The sequence below is a fragment of the Lepidochelys kempii genome, chromosome 1 (assembly GCF_965140285.1).
Source record: "Lepidochelys kempii isolate rLepKem1 chromosome 1, rLepKem1.hap1, whole genome shotgun sequence".
Lineage (NCBI taxonomy): Eukaryota > Metazoa > Chordata > Testudines > Cheloniidae > Lepidochelys > Lepidochelys kempii.
In genome coordinates this window covers 296691034-296704010 of record NC_136380.1, presented here as the reverse complement: position 1 = coordinate 296704010, position 12977 = coordinate 296691034, and the positions used below count along the sequence as shown (strand labels likewise).

Sequence of the window (12977 nt, the reverse complement as noted above, 5' to 3'; positions counted from 1 at the left end):
CGTGGTTGATTCCATTAGAAATTCTATTATACTTATTTCAGGATGTGGGGCAGAGCTTGGTTTGGAGATGCTGAGAAAGGCAATGTCTAATGAACTTCTAGCCAGTTTTAAAATTTGGTAGAGGCATCCAGGTTTTTTAAATTATATTGCATTTTACAGCTATGCATTTCAGCAAATCTGGGGCACACAGAGAATCCTAGCTGCAAGATATTCTCAGGTTTCAACACTCTATATGCATGAACTTACAAGAGTGATTTCAGGGACAGAATAAATTAAAGGGACCAGTATACTAGATATATTCATTCCAAACACTAACTTCCATTTACAGGCTATATCAATGTAGAGCAAATGAACTCCAAGAAGGTTTTACAGCACAAATATTTTCTTTTGCATAAAGAACAAAAGGATTCCACATGGTAAATAAAATATAATTTTTCCCACACACATTTTTCTCCGCCAAATGAATGTCCCACACCTTTGAACAGCATCTGCCCTATCTGTCTAATGTGGAAATAAACAGGCCCCTCCAAGGAGCTGCAGCCGTCAGCATTTCTGGGAGAAGTAATACCTTTTAAAATGTTGCTATATTAGATTTTAAATGATCATTTTATACCCCAAATTGGTTTGTAATAAAACAGAAGAAGGTGAGAACAGAGCTGTACTGGAGGAAGCCCACATGAAGCTGAGTCTATCCCGAGAGGAAGCTAGTGGCAAAGAGGCAATAATGGAAGTTGTAGAGAGGGGCCAGATCCTGCACTTCAGTGGCACAAAGGGGAATGGAGTGCTGCCCTGGGAGTGCAGTTGCAGACTCCCTGTCATAGGAGAATCCCAAAAGGAAAGAAAAACATGTATCTAACACACAGTATGTTTAGCTCTGTGAGAAGTCATGCAAGCTCCATTTAGATGGTGGATAATGATACAAAAACAATGAGGAGTCCGGTGGCACCTTAAAGACTAACAGATTTATTTGGGCATAAGCTTCTGAAGGAGTCTTTTTTACCCACGAAAGCTTATGCCCAAATAAATCTGTTAGTCTTTAAAATGCCACCGGACTCCTCATTGTTTTTGTGGATACAGACTAACATGGCTACCCCTCTGATACTAGATAATGATACAGAAAGGCTGCAGGCATAGTCCTTTGTTGGAAGTGGTACGGAAGGTGCACCACCCAAAAGGGTGACTCCTTCACAGGGACTCCCAGTACTCTAAGGAGTGTAGGGTGAGTGTAGCCATCACGCTACACAATGAACACTCACCTCTGTGCCTGGCAAGCTCTGCGGGCTAGTGGGAAGGCCCCATTCCCCACACCCTCCCTCCATATTTTGGAGACTAGTGCCAACACTGTTGTTAGCCTCCCATAAACCTTGCATGCAGGAGACACAAGGACTGCAGTTGTGCCCTGCCCCTGTGTCAGGGGTGCACAACCCCCCAAAGCACCCCATATTGTGTCCTATGTGGAAGCTGGGCACCATCTGGCCCTATAGGATTACCATAGTGCTTCTTTCCCTTGTCAAGCTCTCTCATCCAATCCCCTTTTCCCTACAAATGCAAGATAAAAAGTGACAGGTTTCAGAGTAGCAGCCGTATTAGTCTGTATCCGCAAAAAGAACAGGAAGACTTGTGGCACCTTAGAGACTAACCAATTTATTAGAGCATAAGCTTTCGTGAGCTACAGCTCACTTCATCGGATGCACAGAATGGAACATCTGTATGTGTGTGTATATATATCTCTATATATCTTACTATATGTTCCATTCTATGCATCCGATGAAGTGAGCTGTAGCCCACGAAAGCTTATGCTCTAATGAATTACAGTACTCCTGTTCTTTTTGAAGATAAAAAGTGTGTATTTAATACAGCAAGCCGATTTAGCCTCTATATTGAGGAAATGATGCAACATGTATATGACTTGTAATATGCACTAGCTTTTCTGAAAACTGTACTTCTGTAATTATTCTGGTGCTTCTTTTGTTGTATAGAATTTTCATATAAAATAACAAGTTAACTAGAACAAATTTTAGAATAGTATTTGACAGTATTGAGATGACTATCAGTTATTTTTCTTTGATAAATAATCAGCTCTTACCTGTGCAGGAGTAATCATCAATTCGTATGTATCCTGTTCTGCAGATGCACATGAAAGATCCTGGTGTATTTACACACATAGTATTCTCACGACAATAATGCCGTCCTTCAGCACACTCGTCAATATCTGTGAACAAAGCAGCGGGGTCAACTGATCAAATGGTGCTGAGCTCTTCAGAACCACTCAATATATTGCCCTATTTGCTTCCATCAGTATTTAGCAGGAATAAAAAGTTGCTTGAACAGCAAAGCATTTTAGAAAGTTGTTAGGTTCTCTCTTCTAAAATAACTGTTTGAAGTGTTCAGACAACAGGAGCAGTGTGAGCTTTTTGGGAACAGCTGTTAGTGGAGGTACAAAGAAGATTACATCAGCTTAGATCTTGCCTAACTCCTTTTGAAATGTCTGTGTTGTTATAGCCCTGATTTAAATCAACCAGCACATATCTAAGGGCTCGAAGACCAGATTGACTGCACCAGCACTGCAGTGTCATTAATCGCTATATATTCTACCTTTGATCCAATAGGTATCCTTTGTTTCTTTACCATAGGGAGGCCAGTGGCAAGTTCTTAACAGATACTGGAACTCATTAAAAGTTTTTCCGAGAAACATGAAGTCACCAATTGGTAGTTTATTAGATATGTGGGTAGATACTTAGTCAAAGCTGTGAACCTTACCTATGAGCCTGAAAGGAACTTATTTATGTGGAGATCTTACATGATGGAGAAATTCGTTCCCTGGTAAAATCTCACAACAGATTGAACACCTGCTGCAATGTTAATTTATAGAGCAAGTTCCTGGTATAAACTACTGTAGACATGGATCTTGACTAATCTGTGGCTCACTAAGTACACAGTATTAGTTTCATTTCTGGTAGCATGACATAATGGAAAAAAGAGAATATGTAGCACAGGCATATATATACACAGCAACTTCTGCACATTATTTTATGGTGTTTGCTGCTGCTTCAAAAAAGGATTATACTAATTTGGGAGTGGTTAGTAGCACACTGTGTAATGCTATCAGGTTAAATATGACCATGTAGATCATTTTGCTACCACTGTTATATAACTGCAACAAATCTTGTACAAAGTGTGGCATGTAAGATGTCTATGGAAAAGTTATGATTTGCTGAATAAGATTATGCCATTTTTATGCATGTATCATTTTTGTATCTGAAGTTATGAATATTAACGATGTACCTGTATTTCATATGTGTTTGTTTCTGGGTAACACCCACAAGGTATTTAGCCAGCACATTGTGAAGAGACTATTCAAGTTGAATGACCCATCAAAGAACACTTAACTCACAATGGACCATGGAAGAGGCCTATCTACACTTATCAGAAGGGGTAGCCGTGTTAGTCTGTATCAGCAAAAACAACGAGGAGTCTTTGTGGCACCTTAGAGACTAACACATTTATTTGGGCATAAACTTTTGTGGACTAAAACCCACTTCATCAGATGCATGGAGTGAAAAATGTAATAGGCAGGTATATATATTACAGCACATGAAAAGATGGGTGTTGCCTTACCAAGTGGGGGTTCAGTGCTAACTAGACTAATTCAAACAGGGTGGATGTAGCCTATTCCGAACAGTTGACAAGAAGGTGTGAGTATCAACAGAGGGAAAATTATTTTTTGTAGTGACCCAGCCATGCCCAGTCTTTCTTCAGGCCTAATTGATGGTGTCAAGTTTGCAAATTAATTCCAGTTCTGCAGTTTCTCATTGAAGTCTGTTTTTGAAGTTTTTTTGTTGAAGTGTTGCCACTTTAAAATCTGTTATTGAGTGTCCAGGGAGACCGAAGTGCTCTCCTACTGGCTTTTGAATGTTACAATTCTTGATGTCTGATTTGTGTCCATTTATTCTTTTGTGCAGAGACTGTCCAGTTTGGCCAATACATGGCAGAGGGGCATTGCTGGCACATGATGGCATATATCACATTGGTAGACGTGCAGGGGAATGAGCCCATGATGGTGTGGCTGATATGATTAGGTCCTATGATGGTGTTCCTTGAATAAATATGTGGACAGAGTTAGCAACTGGGTTTGTTGCAGGGATTGGTTCCTGGGTTAGTGTTTTTGTTGTGTGGTGTGTAGTTGCTGGTGAGTATTTGCTTCAGGTTGGGGGGCTGTCTGTAAGCGAGGACTGCCATCTCCCAAGGTCTGTGAGAGTGTATTTTACTGTATTTTTCACTCCATGCATCCGATGAAGTGGGTTTTAGCCCACAAAAGCTTATGCCCAAATAAATTTGTTAATCTCTAAGGTGCCACAAAGACTCCTCGTTGTTTTTATCTACACTTAATGGACTTCCCTAAGGACATTCTAATTAAAGTATGGGTAATGGCTTCTGCTATGACTAAGCGAAGGATGCATAGACATGTGACTCCCAACTGCATCTTGTTACCTGTAATTTTCCACAAACTAGAAAAAAGGGTTTCTCTTCATTTGGCAGAAGCTATAAAAGGCCCTAGAAACATCTCTATTTTGCCTCTTTCCTGCTCAAATCTCTGGACTATGAACTTATACTAATGGGAGCATTCTAACCAAAGGACTGAGGACCTTCCAATGATTTGGGAGAAACCAGAGACTTATCCAGCCAGGGATTTATTCTATCACGGCTACAAGCCTGATCCAAGAACTTCACAATTGTTGTATGTATTGGATTCCTTTAACCAATTTTAACTCACCTTTCTTTCTTTTTTATAAATAAACCTTTAGATATTAGATACTAATGGATTGGCAACAGCAAGATTATTGGGTAAGATCTGAGTTATATATTGACCTGGGTACGTGGCTGGTCTTTTGGGATCACAAGAACCCTTTGGTTGATTAAACTGGTTTTAAATAACCACTTATCATTAAGTCTAGTGTCTGGGTGTTGAATACAGGACTGGAACACCTTACGAGGATGCATTTCTGACTTGTTAGCCAGTGTGGTGAGACAGAAGTTTACTTTTGTTGCTGGATTGGTATATCTTATGGAAGAATAACCACCAGTTTTGGGGTGTGGCGGCCCTTTTCCCCAGGAGCTTGTCCTGAATTTGTGACCTACTGAGGCATGGTAACACACTGCCCCCATGATACAGTGCACAGAGAAGTATCACTGAGCTGTTCAGTGCATATATGGACCTCTAATTATATTAGCAAGCAGAACCCCATATATTTTCCACAATTCCATGACCACGGAATTTGCCATAGAATCCAACCTTGCTACAAAATTGCACCCTAGAAACTAAGGGTTGGGGTTTTGTTTGTTTGTTTTTTAATTGTGCTTATGACCTCATGGCTACAAAAAACAACAACCCACCAAACAGAGAACAGTGTGAACTCATGCACTGTTGTGTTCCTGCTGACAAGTCAAAATATAGACAGGAGTTACAAACTCAACTGGTGTTGATTTGCTAGTGATGAAAAATTAAATGTCAGCAATGATAGCTACTGTACCTTACTGCTGATCCTTATAGCACTAACATTCAGCTAATATACTCATCCCACAACACCTTCTACACCTTTCCCGCTGGCAAAAGCATCAACTGTCTGCTACCCAGCAGCCACCATCTCCTTTCTCCCTACAACTCCAAAATACAGTTTTGCATTGTCAGTACAAAGGTCTGTGGCACACTGAACATTTAGAAGCAGAATAAATCAAATAAACACCACATGGATTCTGCACTGATTCTGTGTTGTCATTTTCGTATTTAATTGAAAAAAATCCTCTATTCTTTATTTTTTCTGAAGCTGCCATAGATTTTTCCAGTTCTGAGTGTCACAGAAATCTGGGGACTCTGTTGCAGAAGTTAGATCTTACTTGCCAAAGTATGCAAGCCTTCACTGTCAGTGCTGAGTGTTAGTGACAATGGGCTGTTCTTCACAAACCCAGTGCCCCCAACATTCCTGACTCTGATACTCAGATTGCTTTTCTTTCCCTTCCTTAGGAGCTCTGCTGCTGGAGGGACAGAACCATTAGCAATACTGTGGCACTGCTGTAGGGCAGCAGTCGCTATTTTTATGTATTTTCATACAAAGTGCAACCTATACTTACAATCTGCACTTTCAGGCAATATGGTTTACTAAAACTAAATAAGAAAAGAACAAAAGAGAAATCTCCATAAGAGCACAGTGGATGCATCTCCTCAGCACCTGAATTGAGAACAAAATGGCAAGCTGTCTCCAGCAGAAAAACACAGTCACAGAAATGTAAAGGAATACAAAGGAAATAAGAAAGAGCTGCTCACACCACAAGTACTGCAGCAAACGATGTAACTCATCTGAGCCCTGGATTAGTGCAATTTGTGTGCAGATGGAAGCGGGGTTAGGCTTAAGCCTGAGTTGAAACCCTCAGTTTACACTGCCTTGTAGACATACCCTTTAAGTCTATCACTAAAAGGCGTGTTTTCAAATCCTTTACTTATTCTTGTGACTCTTCTCTGAACCCTCTTAAATTTACCAAAGTACTTCTTGTACTGTGGACACCAGAAATGGACATGATATTCCAGCAGCAGTCACACCATTGCCAAAGATAGAGGTAAAATAACCTCTGCTTCTATTCAAGATTCCTCTGTTTATGCAGCCAAAGATTGCATTTGCTCTTTTGGCCACCACATCACACTGCGAGCTCATGTTCAGCTGATTATCCCACCATAACACTCAAATCCTTTTGAGAGTTGCAGCTTCCCAAGATAGAGTCCACCATCCTGTAAGTATGACCTACATTCTTTGTTCCTAGATGTATATATTTAGCTGTATTAAAATGCATATTTTTTGTTTCCACCCAGTTTACCAAGCGATCCATACTGCTCTGACTCAGTGACCTGTCCTCTCCATTCTTTACCACTCCCCTGATTTTTGTGATATCTGCAAACTTTATCAGAGATGACTTTATGTTTTCTTCCGGATCACTGATAAAAATGTTAAATAGCATAGGGTAAAGAACTGACCCTTAAAGGACCCCACTGGAAACTATCTGCGTGATGACAATTCCCCATTTACAATTACATGTTGAGACTTAACAGTTAGCCTGTTTTTAATCCATATAATGTATGCATATTAATTTTATATTTGTTAATTTTTTTAAATCAAAATGTCATGCAATACCAAGTCAAAACATTACAGAAGTCTAAGTATATTATGTTAATATTATCTTTATCATCCAAACTTGTATTCTCATCATAAAAAGATATTGAGTTAGTTTGACTGGATCTATCTTCCATAAACACATGTTGATTTGCATTAATTACCCTCCTTTAATTCTTTATTAATTGAAGCATATCAGCTGCTCCATTATCTTGCCTGGGATCGATGTCAGGCTGACAGGTCTATAGGTAACCAGGTCATCCCGTTTACTCTTTTTAAATATTGGTACAACAACACTGACTTTCTTCCAGTCTTCTGGATGTTGCCCTGTGATACAATAATTTTTGAGAATCAACAGTAATGGCCCAGTGAGCTTTTATGCCAGTTCTTTTTAAACTCTTGGATGCAAGTTATATGGACCTGCTGATTTAAAAATGTCTGACTTTAGTAGCTTCTGTTTAACATCCTCCAGTGATACTAGTGAAATGGAAAGAATGTTATCATCATCATATGACAAGGCTATATCATCTGTTTTTCCTACAAATACAGAAAAGAAATATGTATTTAATATTTCTGCCTTTTCTGCATTATTATTGATAATCCTTCCACTTCCATCTAGCAATGGACCAATACCATTATCAGGATTTTTTTTGTCCCTAATACTTTTTTAAAACTCCTTCTTATTGTCCTTAATTTTGCTGGCCATAAATTTCTCCTTATGTCCCTTTGCTTTCCTTATCAATTTTCTACAATGCCTAATTTCTGATTTATTTTCATTACAATCAACTTCACCTCTCTTCAATTTGTTATATATATATATAAGATTTTATAGGTACCTTCACTTCCCGCTAAACCAGGTCATTTTTTTAAACCAGTATGACCTTCTTCTTCAATTGTGGGATTGTGGCTTTGGGCATCTAGTAAATTGTTGTCAAATGATTCCCAATTATTATTCACATTTTTCTGATTAAATTCTTCCTCCCAGCTGAATTGGCTCATAATTGTTTTTAGCTTTGTAAAATTGGCCCTATTAAAGCACCAAATATATATTGGTATGGACTTCATTCTGCTTGCATATTATAAATGAGATCAAGTCATGATTACTTGTACCTAAGCTACCATTAATTTTTAGTTCTGTGATCAGTTTCTCTTTATCTGTTAAGATAAGATCTAAAAAAAGATTTCCCCAATGTTGGCTGCAACACTTTAACTTACAAAATGGTCATCTATAATGCTCAAAAATTCCAAGGATGTTTTAGTACTGGCAGTATGAAATCTCTAGCATATGTCACTCAAATTGAAGTCCCCCATGATCATACAGCTTTTATCCTACATATTATAGATATGTGCATAAGGAGCTGGGCATCCCCTGTTCCTTGTTCCCTGACCGCCCCCTCCAGAGACCCCCATCCCTAATCACCCCCAAGACCCTACCCCCTACCAAACCCCCCTGCTCCCTGTCCCCTGACTGCTCTGACCCCTATCCACACCCCCACCCCCTGACAGGCACTCATCGGCAGTGGTGGGAAGTGAAGCAACGCAGCCCCAGCCCACTCCACTCTTCTATCTCCCAGCTGCGGAGCTCCGCTTCCTGCTGCCGGTGAGTGCAGGGAGGTTGGGGAAAGGATGCCCTCTGCACTCACCGGCGGTGGGAAGCGGAGCGACGCAGCCCCAGCCCACTCCGCTTTCCTTGCCCCAGCCCCAGCCGTGTCACTGGGGTGGGGGTTAGGGAAAGGTCCCACACTCACCGGCGACGGGAAGCGGAGCATCGCAGCTGGGAGCTGGCGGAGTGGAGCGGGCTGGAGCCAGGCTGCTCCGCTTCCACCGCTGCCGCTGAATGCATGGGGTGGGGGGATCCCTTCTCCCCAAGTGACATGGCTGGGGCCAGGGCGAGGGAAGCAGAGCAGGCTGCTCCCGGCCCCCTGCTAATCATCTGGGCCACTCTGGGACTGTGGGGCCCCCAAAAGTGCCCCCCCAGCTCCTGCCTCCCAGACCATATGGGGGGGAGCCCCTGAACACCCCCGAACCCCCCTGCCCAACCCCTCGGCCCCCGCCTGGCACCCTTAACACGCTGCTCAGAGCAGTGTGTCAGAGCTTTACCATGTTGTATGCGAACCCGCATTATATCAGGTCGTGTTTGTCCAGGTTCCTTCCCCACTCTGAACTCTAGGGTACAGATGTGGGGACCTGCATGAAAACCCCCCAAGCTTACTTTTACCAGCTTAGGTTAAAACTTCCCCAAGGTACAAACTATTTTACCCTTTGCCCTTGGACTTCCACCACCAAACGTTTATCTGGGTTTATTGGGAAAACGTTGTTTGGAAACATCTTTCCCCCGCAAATCCTCCCAACCCTTGCACCTCACTTCCTGGGGAAGGTTTGGTAAAAATCTTCACCAGTTTGCATAGGTGACCACAGACCCAAACCCTTGTATCTTAGAACTATGAAAAAAGCATTCAGTTCTTGAAAAGAAACATTTTAATAGAAGAAACAGTAAAAAGAATCACCTCTGTAAAATCAGGATAGTAAATACCTTACAGGGTAATTAAATTCAAAACATAGAGAATCCCTCTAGGCAAAACCTTAAGTTACAAAAAAGAGACACAGACAGGAATATTCATTCTATTCAGCACAACTTAATTTCTCAGCCATTTAAATAAATCATAATCTAATGCATATCTAGCTCGATTACTTACTAAGTTCTAAGACTCCATTCCTGTTCTGTCCCTGGCAAAAGCATCACCCAGACAGACCCTTTGTTTTTTGCTCCCCCCAGCTTTTGAAAGTATCTTGTCTTCTCATTGGTCATTTTGGTCAGGTGCCAGCAAGGTTATCCTAGCTTCTTAACCCTTTACAGGTGAGAGGATTTTTCCTCTGGCCAGGAGGGATTTTAAAGGGGTTTACCCTTCCCTTTATATTTATGACAGTGTTATATCGGGGTAGAGGTGTAGATAGAATATATGCACATAAATAAGCAATTTCAATTCCTCCTGTTTGTTACCCAGGCTCCTAGAAGTGGCATACAGGCAATCCAAGAATTTCTTCTCTTTGTGCCCTTTGTTTCCTTGATTAATTTCATTCTCAACATCTAAAAAAGAAAAGGAGTACTTGTGGCACCTTAGAGACTAACCAATTTATTTGAGCATAAGCTTTCTAAGTTTTTACTAACTGAGTGTTCATATCTTCCTTATTTTTACCCTCTCCATTTGCTATTAGTCTCCTGATTACTCTAGCCAGCCTGTTCCTGAGACTGGTTCCCCTTCTACTGAGGGGAGGCCATCCAAACAATACAGCCCTTCTCCCCATTGATCCACCTTCTATGTTCCACAAAACCAAAACCCTCCACCCAGTGGGGTAGTCCTGACTGGGCTGTACACTACTGAAATGTCCCCGTCAGTGTGACCTCACACACGCATGCAAGGACATGCTGTACAGAGGATGCCATTTTGCTCTACAGAAATGGGATCCTCCATGTGGCGTGAACTAGCACATATGTGTGCAAGGTCACAGGGAGAAAAGGATGCCATTTTGAGAGCAAAACAGCATTCTCCATGCAGCAAAACTGTTGGAACGCTGTTCCAAGGCATTCTGGCTCCACTACACCTGTGCCTACACCGTTTACCTAGCCACCAGTTCACTTCTGAAATCTTCTGCCTTCTGTCTTCTTTCACTTATGGGACAGGAAGGATCTCACAGAAGATCAATTGGACATTCTTCCTCTACAGCACCCTTCCAAGTTCCCTGAAGTCATTTAGTATCTGCAAAATATCTTGCAATGCACTGTCATTACTGCCAATGTGAACCATCAGCAATAGATCCTGGCCCATCGACTTCAGAAGCCTATCTAAAAGAGTGATGTCTCATGTTTTGACTCTGGGAAGGCCTGTTGTCCACCTGTCCCTGGTAGAATGTTCATTTGATTCTTCTGAGTATTGACTCTCCAGCAAGAATAATCTGTCGTCCTTCCTGTTTGTGGGGAAGCTTGATTTTCTTACAGGTTCGGCTGAGCTGTCATCCACATGTATGTCCCATACATTTCTCTGTTACCCTGGACCTGCTGGATCTTGTGAGGTATCTTCCATAGTTTTTCAATTGTTTCTTACCCACCCATTTAAGAACACTGGGAAATATTTATTTGTTTGTACTGCTGTAGCACCTAGAGATCCAATTAGAGATCAAAGCCCTACTGTAGCTAGGCATTATATGCATATCTGATTAAAAAGTCCCTTCCACGAAGAACTTACAGTCTTAGCATTTGATAAGCTACAATGGGGGATACAACAGACAAGCAGGAGGGAGAGAGAGAGGGAAAGGACAAGACAACTGTCAAATGACAACCAGCAGTTGCACAATATCAACTACCGAGGTACTGTGAGAAAAAAATCCAATCAAATAAATCAGCTCCCACTCTAGCATACTATATGGGGCATTAATTTATATCTCTTTTGGGGGCTACAAATGAAATCAAACTATTTTGTCAGAGAAGAAGAAAGCTCACTTTAGAAGCCACCAAAATAAGTCTTTTTATCTCCGTTATTAATTGAAACACTGGTTTAGCCCTTTAGTCATCTTTAGCTACAGACTCATGTAATACAATGGAAAGCCCAATGCATTTTGAAACCTAAGAAAGTCTACAGAATTTATCTTAATTTTGTCCCATCAAAAGGCCCTATTGGCATATTAATGGGCATTCATGTCTTATTGCTTAGCCAGTAAGATCCTGAAGTCAAACAGTTCAATAGGATGAATGTATCACACCAACAGTTCTACATTCTTGAGAACAATCCAAACTAGCATGCTTTAGGTCTGTAATTGGACACTGGGCTAGCAGTTCTGATATACTAGATACTCTGATATAACAAGACAGCGTAGTCATGGAGATCAACATGCATGAGTCCGAACGGAAGAGACAAAGGGAAATTCCGGAAAAACTGGTAAGAGGGGAAGTAGCTGAAATAAGTACTTCTATCTTTTTATTCACTTTATAAAAAGCACCTAACCCAGCTACTCTAGAGTGCTTGTACAAAAATTATATAAGCATATACAAATCAGAGCAAAAATCTCCCAGACCCCATTAGATTTGCCTCCTTAGGACCAAATTCTGCAGTCACTTACACCACGCCACCCCATAAATAACAGCAGAATTTGAGCCTTGCTCTACAATTCAGTCCTGACCAAACCATCATCATAACCACCCCTGTTAACAAACAAAGAGACCCTCTTGAGACTTCTCTAGCTTTCAATTCCCTTGACCTCATAAGGGTCAGACAAAACAGATGAGCCTTGCACCTGTCTACAGTGAATCTGGGATTTGAAGGTCTGGGAAAGGAAATTATTTCCAGAATTGAGGATCCTTCATGGATAATGCCGTGACTCCCTTTTAAACCAGTGGGAATCTAGCTCATGTGCCTCCACTGTTCACAACTGCAGAAGCATCTCCTAGGGAGAGAGGTGCTCTCTCAGGATTTTAGCAACGGATAACCTACAAATGGGGGAAAACAGGCTGGACCAGAATAGTAGTCCATAGAAGAACAGAAAATAATAGTTATCATAAATATAAAGGAAAGGGTAACCACCTTTCTATATACAGTGCTATAAAATCCCTCCTGGCCAGAGGCAAAATCCTTTGACCTGTAAAGGGTTAAGAAGCTAAGGTAACCCCACTGGCACCTGACCCAAAATGGCCAATGAGGAGACAAGATTCTTTCAAATCTGGAGGGTGGGGGGGAAGAGACAAAGGGTTTGGGCTGTCTGTGCGATGCTTTTGCTGGGAACAGATCAGGAATGCAAGCCTTCCAACTCCTGTAAAGTTAGTAA

General features: G+C 41.3%; 1 protein-coding gene across 2 annotated transcripts in view; it reads right to left on the bottom strand.

Annotated features, from left to right (window-relative positions):
• NELL2 (neural EGFL like 2) overlaps nt 1-12977 on the bottom strand; it is a 238004-nt gene that overhangs the window by 102034 nt on the left and 122993 nt on the right. Inside the window, exon 13 of one of the 2 annotated variants that reach the window (XM_073327999.1) lies at nt 2087-2212. The exons of the other annotated variant lie outside the window; for it this stretch is intronic. Within the exon in view, the coding sequence (XP_073184100.1) occupies nt 2087-2212 (126 nt within the window). The remainder of the gene's footprint in view (nt 1-2086; nt 2213-12977) is intronic. 2 annotated transcript variants of the gene reach the window in all.